At 34.6% G+C, this 19,144-nt stretch overlaps 1 protein-coding gene across 6 annotated transcripts in view; it reads right to left on the bottom strand.

The window, feature by feature from the left end:
• Positions 1–19,144, bottom strand: part of LOC110841264 (uncharacterized) — a 41,091-nt gene that overhangs the window by 14,832 nt on the left and 7,115 nt on the right. For 5 of the 6 annotated variants that reach the window (XM_022086656.2, XM_087352623.1, XM_022086662.2 and 2 more), the window contains exons 8-20: positions 16,729–16,791; positions 16,375–16,512; positions 15,469–15,558; positions 14,476–14,604; positions 10,899–10,994; positions 10,504–10,632; positions 10,169–10,303; positions 9,168–9,263; positions 7,760–7,891; positions 6,748–6,840; positions 5,200–5,295; positions 4,896–4,946; positions 3,729–3,800 (exon numbers count right to left, since the gene is read on the bottom strand). In XM_022086656.2, coding sequence (XP_021942348.2) covers positions 3,729–3,800; positions 4,896–4,946; positions 5,200–5,295; positions 6,748–6,840; positions 7,760–7,891; positions 9,168–9,263; positions 10,169–10,303; positions 10,504–10,632; positions 10,899–10,994; positions 14,476–14,604; positions 15,469–15,558; positions 16,375–16,512; positions 16,729–16,791 — 1,320 coding nt within the window. The remainder of the gene's footprint in view (positions 1–3,728; positions 3,801–4,895; positions 4,947–5,199; positions 5,296–6,747; positions 6,841–7,759; positions 7,892–9,167; positions 9,264–10,168; positions 10,304–10,503; positions 10,633–10,898; positions 10,995–14,475; positions 14,605–15,468; positions 15,559–16,374; positions 16,513–16,728; positions 16,792–19,144) is intronic. The other variant, XM_022086670.2, reaches the window with a different exon arrangement.

Here is a 19,144-nt window from a genome sequence, read left to right on the forward strand (position 1 = left end):
TCTTCTTCAGTTTAGATTTCTTTAACAGAAAAGGGCATCACAGAAGAAACTCATTAGAAAACATATATAATATAAATACATACATATTTCATTAAATAAATTATATATTAAATATGTTAAATAATTATCATCCTTACATAAAACCCCATTCAATTTAAAATGGGAGTCATACAAAGAGCAATCAGTAACAGAAGAAGGTAATATATTAAGCATCAACTGGTCATTTAACTGTCAGGGCCTTTCAATGAAATCAAGGCTGCAAATAACATCATTACATAAGCCTATGATCTGTTCAAACAGTTTCACTTAAAGTTCCGAGTTCCTGTATGTATCACATTTTGTACAAAAACAATGGAGGACTCTGTTAATTTAATACATGTAGCAATCTCTATATATGTGATCCTTCACAATTATCAGAAAGACTACAAAATTGTCTGAAGTCTGAATATCACATAGAATCTACCAATTTTGTCATTTCAATATAGAAAACTCCAAAGAAAAAATTTCATAAATTGTAATAAAATCCCATGTTGTAGACTGAGTAATTTTAAAATTGGCACCCTTCACCAATATGAAAGCTACATAAATTTATTTTGACTTTTATGGGTGTATTAATTAACGATTTTGAATCCACTATTTTAGATATTTAGAATTTCAAAGCTGCTTTAATTTGTATGTACATTTTCAGCCACAATGCATCAGCTGCATAAAACTACTGCTAAGTACTAAAGACAAGTAATACAGGTGGATCTCAAACCAATGAAGGATTGTAGCTACAGAAGAAAACCCTATATACAAGTACAGTTGCCAATAAAGTCGCTTCAACACCAAAAAAAATGTCGAACCAAAATACGGAGAAAAGTTCAAAATTCATAATCATTTCAAACCTGACATTTCTCAGCATCACAGCCTGCAAACTAACGACTTTTTCTAGAACCTGCAAGTACTTATACATCATGCCACTTTCTCTATGCAGATTCAAATGAAGCCTTGAAAGCAAGCTACTTAAATCTATTGGGACAAGACTCCCAACACAGTAACAAATAAATATAAGTGAAACCCACAATATGTCATTAACACAAGAAAATTCCAATACAATCCTGTGACAGAATAATCATTACATTATTTGGAGAGAGTGGAATTATGAATGCTTTAACCAATACACTCAGTACTGCAGCACAACAACAAACCCACAGTTGCTGTTAGCTACATCTGAATGTAATCAACTACACTGAAGGCAGAACAGTGTTTTGACAAAGTCTTAATGCTGGACCCTTCTGATTCTACTTTTCTGATGTTCATAAGGATTCCAATCTAAGATTTGCGAATATTGTTTCCCAGAGTGTTACTCAGTTGTTTATGGTCCCAGTATCAGGGAAGAAAACCATTTACAATGCTTTACCATTCTTTGCATATAACATGCAGATTTATATTATATATGACATACCTTTCTCCTTGTATAAACCACAGGAAGAATCTTAAAGTCCAGAAAGTAGGGCTAGAATGACTTTGTGCAAAACTACAAACACTAATACTTACACTGTAATACTATAATTTTGTACAGGAGTTAATCACATTTGTTTTCAAAAATGCAATTCAAAAAATGCTTAATATTCAAAGCTGTACACATATAATACTTATCTGGCCATATAAGTAAACACTAAGTAAAATGCAAAGCATGATATACTTAATTGTCTAACAGTACATGTTAGTATAAAACTGTCACAGTTAGTTCAACAACTAATATATGGTTAGCACAAAGTTACTGCCATACAACGCAAGCTACATTCTCAAATGTTTCCAAGTGATGCAAAAAAGAACCATGATGTAAATTATACTTTCACCCTAGAAATTAAGCAAACAATTTTATAACTTCTAAAAATAAAAATATTGGTCCAACAGCATCTAAATTCCATACCTAAAATATGTTGTATGAGATTTAAGGTATTCACAGCAGAGAAAATTTAGATTGTGGTCTTCTGGGTAAAGAAAATGTAGAGCCTTATTTGTGGTTCAAAATCTCTGAAGAATTTGCTTCCCTCAACTTAATGACAGATGAAGAAAGTAGATTCCTTTGAGATGCTGGTTACCATATACAAAATAATGTTAACTTATTTGGAATACTAAAGTATACAATATAAAAATTTGATTCTGATATGGGCTACAATGAGAAAGGACATGATATATGCACAAAGGTATTATGTTGTTGACAGTGATAAATGTTTGGGTTCCATAATGCCAGACAGTAAAGTAAAAGTGGCCAAGAACACCTTACATGTTTAACATGAAACCAGAAACCCAATTAACATTAGATGTGTTACAGCGTTCTGACTTGGAACTGTCACACTGAATAATCTAGAAGTTTTTTCCCCTCTAAATATGAAGGATGGAAACACTTAAATCTTATTTAAGTATCATTATATATACATTCTGCATACAGTATTTAAAACCAAAAGAATTACTCCAAGCACATATTTCTTTTTATAACTTTGAATTATCTGTCACTCAAAACAGAGCCTGAACTATCAAAGCATGTTTTTGTGACCTGTGTCTACAGCCTCCAACTTTTTAATTATACTTCTAACTGAAGATATTCAATGTAATATTTATTGAATTTTGAGTATTTCAGAGACAAACATTTTGACTGTCATTGTAACAGCTACAATTACAGAATTAATATGGCAAGTAAAATTGTAAAAGCAGCAGCACTCACTGTTGATTTTACCTTTGGTGGAATTCCCAGTGACAAGGAGTTTCCTAGTTATGGACTACGCAGAAAAACCATCAAAAATTAACAAATGGCAATATCACACATTATTATAATTCTTATAGTATTTACTCATCAACATTAGTTATGTCAGTAAAATGTTGGGCAAGTAAAAGGCAATGTAGCTGAAATCTCAAAGATAGAATTCAATCAATAATGACCTTGGCTTCATGAAACTAGACACAATGGAATGTTCTTTTACAGCATTCAATAAACAGTACCATCTCTACCCTGAATTAAGCTAGTCATAATATAACATACATCATGGTTCACAAATGCAAACTAACTGACAAAGACAATTATCAAAATTGCACACATACAGCAAATGCAGGCATTCATTTATGAGCTGTTATTCTCTGTTGTTGAAAGAGATACCTGCTATAAAATGCATTTATTAAAAAACATGAGCATTACTAACAAAACCAGATGTTCCACTTAAGTGAACACTGTTTTCACCTAATATTTACTGTTCAGCGTGATACTAGCTTCATAAATATTATTGGTTTGGCATACTGACTAAACTCAAATTTCTGCCATTTTTTATAAAATGTAAGGATGGCTGACACTATACACTTTAGATAAAATCTAAACTAAAAGCATACCTTCCATTCCATCCTCACTGTTATCAGTTCTTAGAAGACTGTATAAAATTTGTCAGGTAGTAAAAACATTCTGAACACAATCCTTCTCATGACTGAATAAATGGAGTACTAAAATGGGTACCTATTAAGGTGTACCAATGAATGTTGAGAATCACAATACTAAATGCTAAGGCAAGTACCTTAAAGCTGATTGGGATATCTCAAAACTTCAAACTGTTCATGAAAATGTAGTCAGTTACTGATAATCTAAAACTGCATACTGTTCCCAAAAATCAGACATCATGCACAGTCCACTTGTTAACATGACCATTTTTGTTGGAGTGTGACCACCCCCAGGACATGCCAGAATTCACACTCACTTCATATTTGTTCCCCTGAAGGTCTTCAAGCTGTTGTTTAGTGGCCAGCAACGCCTCCTGCAGATTTACAGCCTACAATGACAGAGTTCAGTATATGATAAATAGTGAATACAAATAAAAATGAAAGAAACATACATTCATGTTTCTTTTACTGGTTTACACTTATTATGTCTGTTCTGAAGCTTATGAGGGAACATGAAAACCTGTGAGAAACCTTAGGACAGCCAAACAGCCTCAAATCTATCAAATAATGAGAGCCACTAAGATGACAGTCATATGGGCTATATCACTATGTTGTGTGGCAGAAGTTACCTAGGGCAACTGCCATGGTGATGGAGGCAGCCAGAACCTCTAAAATGCCAGCAAATTTCTACCATACTACACAGCACTACAACCAGACAACAGCCATCTTTGTTCTCACTACTGTGAGAACCTCATATCCTATTTAATTATAACCACTCTTTATGCGAGTTGAGTAGCCTAAAGAGAATTATGTTTACTTATCCAGTGTTTGTACACAATTCTAAAAATAAAATTATACCAACTACTGTGTAATTTCACTGCATAACATGTTAGACTTCTAAATAAATATCTGTCCATCACCATGACAAATAAAATGATGTCATAAAATTTGTTTGCAGAAGCATGTATCCACATTAAGCAGCAACTTAACTGTACCAAAACTAAATACTGAAATTTCCACATTTTTATAGATAAACAGAATAATTTTAAAGGTCAGTAAAGTTGTAAATCATAATTCAAGTAGCTCAGTAACTGTTGGTTCAGTTCTGTCAATTTACTTTAAACTTTATATGATTACTGTTATGGAGGTCCAGCTGAAGCTCAGTCTTGGTCCCATGGTCCCAATCAACATTATCAATAATATAAAAATTCATAAATCATATATCTACTGCCTCATAAAACAGAATAAGATAGTATTTACAATTAAATACCTGCTATGGCAATGCCAACCAGCCAAATCTACGTTCTTCTGTTTAGCTAAAGGCAAACAGCACTAAGGTCATAATATTTATATTCACCAGCAACTATAAATTAACAAGTTCCTGTACTAATCAGCAGCATAATATTAATGAAATGTCACTGTAATCTTATCCATGTACTAGTAAATAATCTTGTTACATGTATGAATATAACATCACACATTACCTTCCTTTGTTCCTCTTGTAGAGCATTTAATAACATTTCTTTTTCAGCCTCCTGAAACAAAAACATTTTAAATGAAAAACCAATAAATGTTTTCAAAAGACCAATTCTGAAGGGTTCTAATGATGATGTAACACAATCTTGATTGTTTGACCTTGTCCTAGTCCCCTTCACTATCCCTGAAGACAAAGACAGATCCAGTTCTCAAAACCCTACATGTTTTATAACATCAGTTGATGGACAAGGTCCACAAACATAATCCAGATTTTCAGAAGAAATTGAATAGTATTATTTTTAATAAACTCACTGCATCCTTCAGTTTCTGCTGGAAGTCTTGCTGTTCTTTCTGTGCAATATTTACTGAATCCTGCAGAATATTTATAATTTGTTCTTGATTTGCTGCCTAAAAAAGAAAATCAGCAATTGAAGTCATGTTAAAACTTCATATGCTTGGTGCTAGATGTCAGAAGCTACTATAACTATAAAATGTAATGCACTAAATATCCACTTTGCCATCACTTTCAACATAAAAATCCTATCTACAAACATGCGCCAATACCTAATGTTTGTTTAAACAATACATTAGGAAAGATTGTATAACAAGTATTGAAAATTATACTAACTTCAGATAAAAAAATTAGAGCACACAGCAGCAATCTGAGTTATATCCTGTAAGGCTGTAAATGTCACTCCTCAATTGCTATAGTGATACTGTAAATAACAACACAAGTTTCAGTCTCTGTCAGAAAGTTGGCAGTTTAGAACCAATATGTAATGAGACTAAAAGTTATTCAATATTATGTCCATGTTGAAGTAGGTATAGTAAAAGACACTATGAACAAACTAGTCACCCTGCAACAATAAACTAATTATATTTCTTGCAAACTATTGTAATAGGGTATTAATACCTCAGTGCACTCCATTACTGAATACACCATGCCTCTTAAGCAACAGAAGAATAGTAGTATTAGAACTGAAACACATGCCATCTTCAGGGTTAGTCTCCAGAACAGCTCATGAAACGGTAAATATTGATATTTGGAAGAGAGAGGGTGATGGGGAAAGTTTATGTTCGGTTAGTATCATGTACAGCTGGGACAACTCAGTCAGTGTAGTCACTGGCTACAGACTGGACGACTGGGGTTCGATCCTCAATGGGGGCAGAGGATTTTTCCTCTGGCCTCTGCATCCAGACTGGTTCTGGGACCCACCCAGCCTCCTATCCAATTGGAGCCGGGGTCCAGTCCAGGGGGTAAAGTGCGACTGAGGCATGATGCCAACCTCTCACCCCCACCTAATGCCAAGGTTAAGAATAAGTAGGAACTATAACTCCTCTCCCCTCAAGTGCCTACATGGCATACAGTGGGACAGCTTTACTTTTTAGTATCAAGTACAACAGTACAAGAATCTTCAAGCATGTCAGGAAAACAAACAGACAGTTACTGCTGAAAACCCTACAGAAACCAATGATTTTAAATAAATGCAAGTCAGTATCCATAAATAACATCTCGATGTCATCAGAAATGTCATCAAACTGATTAAATATTCAAGATATATGTAGATAGAAGACAGCTAAAGCCAGTAACACACACAGCCAAACTTTTAAATGTAGATGGAACACTGTAATACTCAAACTGCACATTAGGAGGAAGCAGGATGAGGTTTAAAGCATTTCTATTTGGAAGACCAAAATTGAGATACACTATAATAAAACAGACAAACAAATTATGCACCAAGGCAAATTATGTGACTACATAAAGCAAATATGAAACCAACGAGGAAATCAGGACAGATTATAGCAGGCCTTATAGACTTGGAAGAAGGAAATTACTACTTGAAAATAATTATTACATACAACTTTTTCTCTTGAGATTAAATTGTTTTGTAGTTTCTCAATTTCAGCTTTCAAGCTTTCGTGTTCTTCTTGAAGCACTTCAGCAGTCTTATTCTGAGAAAAAAGGAAAAGACAGACTTAAATGGCATTAACACAGAAATGCAATGCAAATTCTGTACTATTTTCCTTTTAATCTGAAGGTTTACACCTTTGTGGACCATAAGCAAATATGTAAATATACACCATACACTAATGATTCCTCCTCACCTTTTGTCTCCTAAAACTATAACCAAAGGCCTCCAAAATACAACAAACAATTCACAGTGCAAATGTAAAACGCAGTGTTTTTGCATCAGTGTTTTAATCCACACTAAGGGTATCTACACCCTTGTCTAGAAGGGCAGAAGCTAGGAAGGTCATGATAGGTGATACCTAAATACAAGAACTGTAACCAATCACTGGTGTCTCTTATGACCTTGTGACTCCACTCAGTGTCTCTAAAGGCTTGTTCCCTACCAATGACCCTGTCAGTTTATGTTTCGAATCAGTGCCTCTGCAGGCAAGGACATGTTTCCTATCAGTATCTCTGTAGGCTTATGTTTTCTTAAGCAACACTCCTTCCTCCTTTATTATCCTTAATATGTATTAAAACTTAAATATGGAATAAAAACATAACCAATTATATCTTAAACTAGTTTTCAAGTTTAATATTTACAAACTTCATAAAACTACAGATAAAACACAGATCCACTGACTGTACATGTTTTTGAGTTTTTCTGGTTTACTGAACATTCACTGCACCAAAACTTAGTTACTGATATATGTGAAAATGTAAGAATGCATCAGTATGTAGAAACAAAATAAATATGACATGCAGAATTTGAGATACCCAAAGAATTTTAACACTGTTAATACAATTTCCACCTTACTGCTGTACCCTATATGACCTTTCCTTATATTTTGACCAAATAATTGTGAAAATTAAATATAATTCATCAACCTGCAAAACTTCACAAAGTCCACTATTTATTACCTCTGCAAGTGATTCCAATTTTGAGTACCATTTCTGCCTTTCCTCTTGGAAATGTTTTAAAGATTTCTCCAATCTTTCAATCTTCTGCTCACACTCTTCATGGTCCACATGAAAAGCCCGCTTTTCTTTTGACTACAAATAATGATAATGTTTTGAAAATTAAATTCAAATATACCAGAAGAATTGGAAAGAGCAAACAGAAAAGATGCAAAATGAGAGACTACCATAATTATTGCTTGAACACCAACCAATGAAAACACAAAACAGAGGTCGTCCCACGAAAAGATGGAAAGACCAGATCTTGGGAGAATCACAGGCTTAACAAGCCTAATAAATACCAGTTCAAGAAGAAGAAGGACATTTTTTTTAAATTTGGGAGTAAGACATTTACTACAAATACAAAGCTCAGTCAGTATAGTGACTAGCTATGGGCTGGACGACTGGGGTTCGATCCCCGACGGGGGCAGAGGATTATTCCTCTAGCCTCTGTGTCCAGACCGGCTCTGGGGCCCACCCAGCCTCCTATCCAATGGGTACCGGGGTCTTTTCCCGGGGGTAAAGCCGGCCGGGGCGTGATGCTGACCACTCACCCCCATCTAGTGCCGAGGTCAAGGAAGAAAGGAGCTATACCTCCACTCACCCCAAACGCCTACATGGCATATAGTGGGACAAACTTTACTTACAAATTTAATTATACTGAAAATAAAAATTAGAGATGAGAAAATAAATGCAGTTGAACAAAATTTACCCTCCAACAAGTGATGTTTCTTAAACCCCAATTTTCTACAGTGATTTATAAAGTAAAGGCTTGTCATTTTTTCTTCAACTGTCAAATTCGTTTTAGTGCACATAGTATGTTGTTAACTCATTCTAATAGTACTACTTAAGCCATCACCACACCAATGTCAACAAATGATATTTGAATACAGCATGACATCAAACTACATTTGTTCACAGTAATTTACTGTTAATGACTCTCATGTTGGTCTAGTCAGTATTGGTGAATGTGATGGTGAAATATATGCATAAAAAATTATAAGATTTTAATTTATTCTTGCTAATTTTTTATGTTTATGGCAACTGGTACACTTTCTCCTTTTAAAACATGGTAAAAAAGTTTCACAATATAAGAATGTGAATAGAAAGATTTTTACACCAATAAGAATATTTGTTCACAAAATATCACTTTATAGCACAAATATCCTATTAATAATGAAATGACAGTAGTAGTAGTAGCAGTAAAAAGAGTCTTTATTATTATAATTGTTGTTGCTGTTACTTTTTTTTTACTACTACTACTACTACTACAAAAACAGTCAATATCAAGGAACAGAAATTTACAATGCACACATTATTCTGCTTCACTACTTCACCAGCTATTTTACAATTACTGGTAAATGCAACTTACAAAAACAGACGTTTTACTCAGAATATCTTCAAGGTCACACTGATTTCTCTGTAATACTTCGTTAAGGGAATCAATCATACCTCCATGATATGTAACCTAAAAATAAAATACAAGACATTCCTGAATTAACCACTATTATATGTGATTATATATCATGTTCCTTTTGTACCTAATATTTATTTAATGTCTTGTCTTGTTACTGAAAGACTAAACACAGATCTCTATGTTGGTCTTCTGTGTTGTGATGCCATAGAGACTTGTAGATGGGTACTAACATCTCAATGGAATATCCACCATCAGGACTGAAGTTCACACAGCATCACAACCCATAATTTCCACCACTGACATCAAAGCTGCTATAAGAACCTAAAACTACATATGCTAACACCGATTGCTGTATACAGAAACTTGGAAATTCTGGCTATTATGTACCATAAATTACTGTGAACACAGAGAATATGAAGAAAGCTATGACAACCAGTAGCCATTATATAAGGGATGCTCAAATCTGATCAGAAATCTTGATCACAGCATGTTAATAAATTGTTTTACCCTTTTCATATTATGCTGTCATCTCAAGATATTCTCTCTTTGAATGTACACATCTGTCCCATAATATGAAACAAAATGTGCAAAAATGACATAAATTGTATATGAGAAACAATGAAAATTCAAGGTCAGGTTTACACCATCCTCAAATTTAAACTCTAAAATGGCTTGAAAACAAACACACATACACAAATAAACAGAATGGCTTATCTTCTCACTATCAATGACAAATCACCTATACACAATTCTTTAAACAAAGATTAACAAGATTAATAAATTATATATCAAAATGAATAACTGAACACAGCATGTCAAAAATATTAATTAAAATGAAAAATGAATACAAGAAGTGTCATGGTTTAATATGAGTTGCAAAAGCATAATTTCTTAAGTTTCTTCTGGTCTTAGCCTCAAACATGAAAACCTCCCTAAAAAAGAAAATCAGAACCAACCTGTTTCTCATGTGACTTCAAATTGAATAATAAGTAACTAAATTCCGCTTTCAAATTCTTGAATGTTTCTTGACTTTCATCATATCTCTGGCGGAAATTTTTCATATTCTGATCACACAGTATGCATGTTGTATTCTGCAATATAAATCTGCATTACATTTCAACATAATATAAAAATAACTTTACTAATTTAAAAATACTCTCCTATTAAAAAACTGTAATTCAGAGAACAAATATCTCTGAATGAATAACTACAGGCCAAATGATGATAAATTACTTACTGCATTCACTAATTATGACCAAGTATGTATAAAGACAGGAAAGCATCAACTCACTTCTCCAATATCCATACTGTTAAGAGAATCCTGAAGGTCTGTATAAGATCTTTCCAGAACATCATTAAGTTCTTTAATTCTTCTCTCACAGCCTGCTTGATTCTGTTCTGTCTTCTGAATATCTTGTAACTAGAAATACCATATAAGAAATAACACATATTTACATACATACATGCACTGAAATGCCAACATTCATCATTAGGACTCCTTGGCTCTACAACCCAGTTATGGGTCTTTGCCACCTCTTTTTTTGGAGGTTTCCTAGTTACATTATCAGTGTTAATATTTCTTTAATTAAGGTATTCCTTGGCATAGTATCAAATCCATTGCCTTCAACAGAAATAATGAAAAGAGATTTCACTGAACTGTAAGACAACACTATTTTGAAGACTTACATATTTTTCACACTTCTCCTTTATCATTACTACTTCAACATGGGATGCCTTCACTTTTTTCTGAAGATTGCTTATCATAACATCTTGGACAGTAATCTAGTAAGAAAGAAGTACCATTTAACAAATTATTCATTTAATTTTAATTATTAACTTCAATAATTCCTACAGCTGTCTAAATATTTTTAAAAATGCAATGCAATGGAAAGCCTTCTCGAAGGTATCACCACCTTGTCGAAGGCAATCTGCCGGGTGAGGAGGCTTGCGTGCTCAAATGACCCTTAGGGCTATGCCGGCCTGAGCTTCGGCTCATGGTAGGGTCACCCAAGCCGGACAGGTCTAAGGAGATGCTCTAGACTAAGAGTGATACCCTGGTCCTCCAGGTTGGGGGTTGGGTGTAGGGCTAACAACCTTTCACCTTTAAAAAAAATATGTGTTACGAAAAAATCAACCAAGCCTCGGATCAGGACGGACTCTTTGGCACGACCACGGCAATTGAAAAAGGACATGAGATTTGGTACCTGGAACATTAGGAGCCTCTATAGGGCTGGGGCACTGAAATCAGTGTGTAGGGAATTAGGGAATTATAAGTTAGACTTAGTGGCAGTGCAGGAAGTGCGATGGGAGGGGGAGGGCACGATCCCAGTGGACAATTTTACATTTTTCTATGGAAAGGGGAATGACAATCATCAGCTAGGGACGGGTTTTTTTGTTCATAGCAGAATTAGGGCAGCAGTTAAGAGAGTAGAATTTGTTAGTGACAGGTTGTCTTACGTAATTTTGGAAGGACGTTGGTGCGACATCATTGTCCTTAATGTTCATGCCCCAACTGAAGACAAAAGCGATGATATCAAGGATAGCTTTTATGAAGAATTGGAATCAGTATTTGATACATTTGGCAAGTATCACATGAAAATTCTGCTAGGAGATTTCAATGCAAAAATTGGGAGGGAGGATGTCTTCAAACCCACAATAGGCAGCGAGAGTCTCCATGCACTTAGTAATGATAATGGCGTCAGAGCAGTGACCTTCGCTACGTCAAAAGATTTAATTGTAAAAAGTACAAAATTTCCACACCGTGATGTTCATAAATACACTTGGACTTCCCCAGATGGCAGAACACACAATCAAATAGATCATGTTTTAGTAGATAAGAGAAGGCAGACAAATGTAATTGATGTGAGATCATTCAGAGGAGCAGATTGCGACACTGATCATTATCTGGTGGTAGCAAAAGTGAGGGAGCGGCTTTCAGTAAGTAGACGAACTAAACAAAATTTTGACACAGAAAGATTTGATTTGAAAAAATTAAGTGAGGGAGAGGCAAAGGAACAATATCAAGTTGAAATTTCGAATAGGTTTCAAATTTTAGAGACAAATGAGGATAATGAAAGTGTGGACATCAACAGGGAGTGGGAAAATGTCAGAAACTGCATCAAAATTTCAGCAAAAGAGAAACTAGGATACTACAGGAGAAAGCAAAATAAACCGTGGTTTGATGAAGAATGTTCAAAATTAATAGATCGAAGGAAGCAAACAAAATTTCAATGGTTGCAGAACCCAAACAAAACAAATGCGGATAATCTATGTAACGTGAGACGTGAGGCTAGTAGAACCTTTAGGACTAAGAAAAGGGAATACCTGAAGGGCAAAATTGCTGAACTTGAGACAAATAATAAGGAAAAAAACATCAGAGACCTGTACAGAGGCATTAATAACTTTAAGAAAGGATATCAACCCCAGACTAATTTGGTAAAGGATGATAGTGGCAATTTGCTTGCAGATCCAATAAAAATTGTGAATAGGTGGAAAAATTTCTTTAGCGAGCTCTTAAATGTTCATAATACTGGTGATATTAGACAGATTAAAATGCATACAGCTGAACTGTTGGTGCCAGAACCTAGCTTAGATGAAGTGGAACTAGCCATTGGGAAGTTGAAAAGTTATAAATCTCCAGGAATTGATCAGATTCCGGCCGAATTAATTAAAGCAGGTGGCAAAGGGTTGCATATGAGGATCCATAAGCTTATTCAGTTAATTTGGGATAAGGAAGAGATGCCACATCAATGGAAGGAATCCATAATTATTCCTATTTATAAGAAGGGGGACAAGACTGAGTGTGGTAATTACCGAGGAATATCGCTGCTATCAACCTCATACAAAATTCTATCCAACATTCTTTTGGCAAGATTAACCCCATATGCGAATGAAACTATTGGGGATCATCAGTGTGGGTTCAGACGAAACAGATCAACGATTGATCAGATCTTTTGCATTCGTCAGATACTAGAGAAAAAATGGGAGTTCGGTGGGACTGTACATCAGTTATTTATAGATTTCAAAAAAGCCTATGACTCTGTGAAGAGAGAAGTGCTATATAATATTCTTATTGAATTTGGTATACCAAAGAAGCTAGTGGGTCTAATAAAAATGTGCTTAAATGAAACCTGCAGCAAAATTCGAGTAGGTAAATATGTATCTGAGACATTCCTCATCAAGAACGGTCTAAAACAAGGAGATGCTTTGTCTCCCTTGCTCTTTAACTTTGCGCTAGAATACGCCATCAGGAAGGTCCAAGGTAGGCAGGAGGGTTTGCAATTGAACGGGACACATCAGCTATTGGCATATGCTGATGATGTTAATTTATTGGGGGACGATATAAATACAATAAAGAGGAACGCAGAAGTTTTACTAGAGGCTGGTAGACAAGTGGGGCTGGAAGTAAATTCAGAAAAAACTAAGTACATGTTAGTATCTCGTCATCAGAAAACAGGCGGGCAAAATTATCTTAGGGTAGCTAATAAATCCTTTGAAAGGGTTACAAAGTTCAAATATTTGGGAACAACAATAACAAATCAAAATGATACTTGTGAGGAAGTTAGGAGGAGACTAAATTCCGGAAATGCTTGCTACTTCTCAGTCCAAAATATTTTGTCTTCCCGTCTGATTTCTAAGAACCTGAAAATTAAAGTATACAAAACAATAATATTGCCTGTTGTTTTGTATGGGTGCGAAACATGGTCTCTCACTCAGAGGGAGGAACACAGATTGCAGGTGTTTGAGAATCGGGTGTTGAGGAGGATATTTGGGCCTAAGAGGGAAGACGATGGGGCGTGGAGAAAACTGCACAATGACGAGCTTAAAAATCTGTACTGCTCCCCCAGTATTGTGAGGGTGATTAAGTCGAGAAGAGTGAGATGGGCGGGACATGTAGCGCGCATGGATGGGACAAGAGGTGTGCACCGGGTACTGGTTGGGAAACCTGAAGGGAAGAGACCGCTGGGGAGACCTAGACGTAGATGGGAGGATAATCTCAGGCGGGATCTATGGGAGATAGGAGTTGAAGGAAACTGGATTTTGTTGGCCCAGGACAGGGTCCGGTGGAGGGCTTTGGTTAATTCGGTGATGAACCTTCGGGTTCGGTAAGCCATCTAGTTAGTTAGTTAGTTAATGCAATGGAAAGTGAACCGAATTCCATGTTAAGAAAAAATATTACAGGTTAAAAGAAGAAAGACTGGTGCACAAACAAACTGCTGTAAATTCAACTTTAACAGCTTGCAGGTTATTTAAAATATAATACCTTACTTTCTCTTGCTTTCAGAATATCAGAAAGTTCATTTATCTGTTCAATGAGATCATTCAAGGTTCTGAACTCATCCTCATCCTTATTCAGGTATTGTACAATACATCCACCATGATCCCCTGAAAACTGAAGAGATGATCAATGTTACAATTGACAAGTGGAGTTAAAGCTACCTAGAGACAGCCGACATCAGCCAAAATATGATGTAAAGAATCATCATACTTGTAATATTAACAATGTATTATTAATAACAATTAATGTGTTGAGAACAGCACATGGTGTTTGTAAGTTGCATGATGTTGATGGACCAAAATATTAGTGTTTAACAATAAACTGCAACAGGATGATTCTTTACAATTTATATCTATGTGTTTATTCTTAAAAACTACCTAGCACCTAATTAGTTTTTAATTCCCGAACACAAACATAACTATAGAGGAAAGGGATTCAGAAAATTCTTATCCAATATGTGACAAAGGAACTGAACATCAGGAAGAAAAATACTACAAATGCATCAACAAGTGACAGAACAGTTAGAATCATTGTATTTGATCAACAAGAAGGGGACACATCCAATTTGCATATATTACTTCTAATTTTCTTAAAAGAATTACTGTCCTGAATTTTATGATTAACACAACCAGGCAAAACCTCATAAAGTCTCAATGCAACATACAATTTTATAAACTACTGTGCACATTATTCAAAATCTTTTTAGCTGAAGGTCATTTTTACAATAATGATTTCAAACAGAAATTACAAGGGCACCATTTACTAATTTATTTAACAATGCCATATCAGAGTTATACAAAATCAATTGTGAACTTAGAACAATGAGGAAGAACATCCATTTTACAGTCCTGTCCTGGAAGGATACTAACACTATGGCAATGAGTAACAAGGAGAGATTTCATTTCTCCAAAGTTCATTTTAACACAAAAGAAACTAAAGTATAAAACACAGAAAAGTAACATTCCATCTTCATTTTACCTCTGGCAATAGAAAGTGCTGAGTCTGTACTTCTGATGTCACTAGAACTGCCTCATCTTGCTTGCTCTTATTTGGAATATTCTCATGACCCTAGACATAAAAGAAAATTATACAGTATCCCATACACAGCAGCAACTTTGATGGCTCTTTTCAGTCAACTGCTCACCACTGTCAATTATGCCACAAAGCTATCAGTGATCATTTTGAACACCTACACTCGATTTGCTAATTCACCAAGTGCCAATGCTGACGTAAGTAATGGTTTACTTTATTAAATTGTATTTATTTCATTCACTGAATGTGTACATACATCTTTTAGGGACAAACTGTATATAACAGGATTGAGATCCACTGCAAATAAAGTTTCTGGATATGGAAATGTCAATTCAGAATTATTAAAGTGTTTTAACATTAATTGCATCAAAAGTTCAAATTTACTGTCATTATTCAAAAGAACTTATTGTTACACATACAGTAACAAATACATTACAGCATAACACATTTTTCACCTTAGAATTCACATTGCTGAACTTCAACCCAAATCAGTAATTAAGACCGGAAAACAACGTGCTTCATGAAAAGTCATGGACTATCATGCACTGTAATCAGGATATGACACCTTTGCATCATGCATCTTATAAATCTCACATCCCATGTGAAAACAGAAATTATATGGGTGTTTAGATAAGGAGTCAGGCAGAACAATGTCCATTTATGGTATGCAATGGACAATGGAATATTCTACTGATTAACAGAAAAATAATATCTGGCCTTCCAATGTAAAATTCTGTAACAGTTTCAATTCCACGAAAGATATTAAATTCTCTCATACTAGTCTTCTTTCAAGCACTTGGTATGGAAATATAGCACTACTACAGCACTTAAACAATTGTTGAAGAAACTTACTTGTTCAATACACTGTAATTTGAAATCTTCCAATTCCATTTTGGTCTTCTTAGTTTTAAGATGGAGATCATTTAAATCATTTTGATATTTCTTTAAAGTATTTTGTAAATCATGTATGTTTTCCTGCTGTTTCTTTATCTGCAAACAAACATTAACTATAATTCTCCTGCAAGCAGCCATGGCTGTTTTGCATACAAACACAGATTTCATAATGTAAGCTAGGTCTCATACCAACAAATAACTTATTTATAAATTAATATTCTAAAGCCCCATTAAATGATACCAAAGAAAAGTAACAATTAATACATATGATATCAAACTTTTAATTGCAAAATAGGTATAAATATTACTTACTGTATTATCCTTCATGAGTAGCTTGTTCTTCAAGTGTTCTATAGTATCCTTATTAATCATTTCCTGGAGAAGAATTCCATGAGAAAATGTGTTATACATAAGGACCAGAGAAAGTACTATATATCCTTTTAAACATTCATATTAATAATTTCTTCATAAAATTGTATCAGTTTGTATAATACCCTCATGCAAATTAAATTTTTTCTCTCAACAATAAATACTAACTAACTAACTAACTAACTAGATGGCTTACCGAACCCGAAGTTTCATCACCGAATTAACCAAAGCCCTCCACCGGACCCTGTCCTGGGCCAACAAAATCCAGTTTCCTTCAACTCCTATCTCCCATAGATCCCGCCTGAGATTATCCTCCCATCTACGTCTAGATCTCCCCAGCGGTCTCTTCCCTTCAGGTTTCCCAACCAGTACCCGGTGCACACCTCTTGTCCCATCCATGCGTGCTACATGCCCAGCCCATCTCATTCTTCTTGACTTAATCACCCTGACAATACTGGGGGAGGAGTACAAATTTTTAAGCTCATCATTATGCAGTTTTCTCCATGCCCCATCGTCTTCCCTCTTAGGCCCAAATATCCTCCTCAACACCCTGTTCTCAAACACCTGCAATCTGTGTTCCTCCCTCTGAGTTTGTGACCATGTTTCGCACCCATACAAAACAACAGGTAAGATTATTGTTTTGTATACTTTAATTTTCAGGTTCTTAGAAATCAGACGGAAAGACAAAATATTTTGAACTGAGAAGTAGCAAGCATTTCCAGAATTTAATCTCCTCCTAACTTCCTCATGAGTATCATTTTGATTTGTTATTGTTGTTCCCAGATATTTGAACTTTGTAACCCTTTCAAAGGACTTATTAGCTACCATAAGATAATTTTGCCCGCCTGTCTTCTGATGACGAGACACTAACATGTACTATATTACTTAATGCTAAGTATAACACAAAAGTGATAAAATTATATTGCTGACTGGATACTGGACTTCATTTCAAGAGTTCTCTTTAATAAATCTCCAGTCCATATTAACATGTTTTTCTAAATTACACAGAATTGTGCAATACAAATACTTTCTGTTAACAAAGTTCAACCACAATGATACTAGCCACTGACTGTCATAAAAGACAAATTCTAAGCATTAACTGTTGATCAATGCAAGACTAAAATAGCAATATTCACTACAGAATTGTTAATGGCAGAATTTTCATTCATGTCCTTACTCTTGATCACCATGTTTAATTTCATATAAGACTACATGTGATCTGAGTAATTTCATGTGTCTTGTGGTTTATCTAACAAACACAACTATGACTACAAATAATGGATACCTGAATTTTATACTCAGTTCTCAATTCTATTACAAAATGCTGAAACTGGTACCTGCAACTCATACCACCAAAAGGTAAAGACAAAGATGTTTGAAGAATTATTAACAGTATTTCTTTGTGTTTGGGGTTAAACATCTTCTCTTATATGCTGTATGTCAATAGTGTATATACATATAGTTATAATCCCATTTTTGATGTTTTGTTCAACTACTACCACAAATAATATGCCTTTCTCTCCTAAACATCCCCTTCTATCACCTGCACTAAATAAAAACTGCACAGTACACTACGACAAACATTAAAGACCGCAACCACTGTATCTGACATGCTGAACAATAATGTCAATAGAAAGCACAACAAATTTCACCACATCACATGCACAATAGTGATAAGAAAATAGAATACACACACACACACATAAATAATAAGCCTATAACTACTGAAGTTCAAATGAAAGCACCACAAAAGAAATATTCAATAGTACAACACAAATTCCCACAGAAGAAAAATTTAGCAATTGTAGAGTTTAGTCAATGACACACCATAATACAGCACCACAATTCAAGACTGTGATCATGGAAGTTAAATCTTAATATACTTATTTCATACCTAACAGAATAAGTGACAGTATGCATACTCTACACATCTAATATTCTGATGTCTATCCAGCCACAACACAGAACCAAGATTGTCAACATAAATTTTTATCTTATTTTAGCCTTCAACTATGACTATATTTACTAACACAACATTAGTTGCATAACACAGCAATAAAATATGTAAATTTATATATTTGATATTTTATTATTTTTTCATCAATTACTTCAATAAATATTTTTTGCTGCAACAAAGTGGTTTGTGATAATAGTGAGGGACTGTAAGATAAACCAATGAGTGCAAAACATGTCCAATATAGAAAGACATATATTAATAGTACAATGAGTGCATGACTACAGGAAGTCCATTGATTATAAAACAGTTTAGCACAGCAACATAAGTGGAAACAGTGACAATGTATCATGACACTACAGTTGTACAATCTATTAAAGTGTTTTATATTAATGCATGTAATAT

Source organism: Zootermopsis nevadensis, unplaced genomic scaffold (genome assembly GCF_977971745.1).
Source record: "Zootermopsis nevadensis isolate Lab colony 2312 unplaced genomic scaffold, Znev_1.0 Znev_ptg000021l, whole genome shotgun sequence".
Lineage (NCBI taxonomy): Eukaryota > Metazoa > Arthropoda > Insecta > Blattodea > Termopsidae > Zootermopsis > Zootermopsis nevadensis.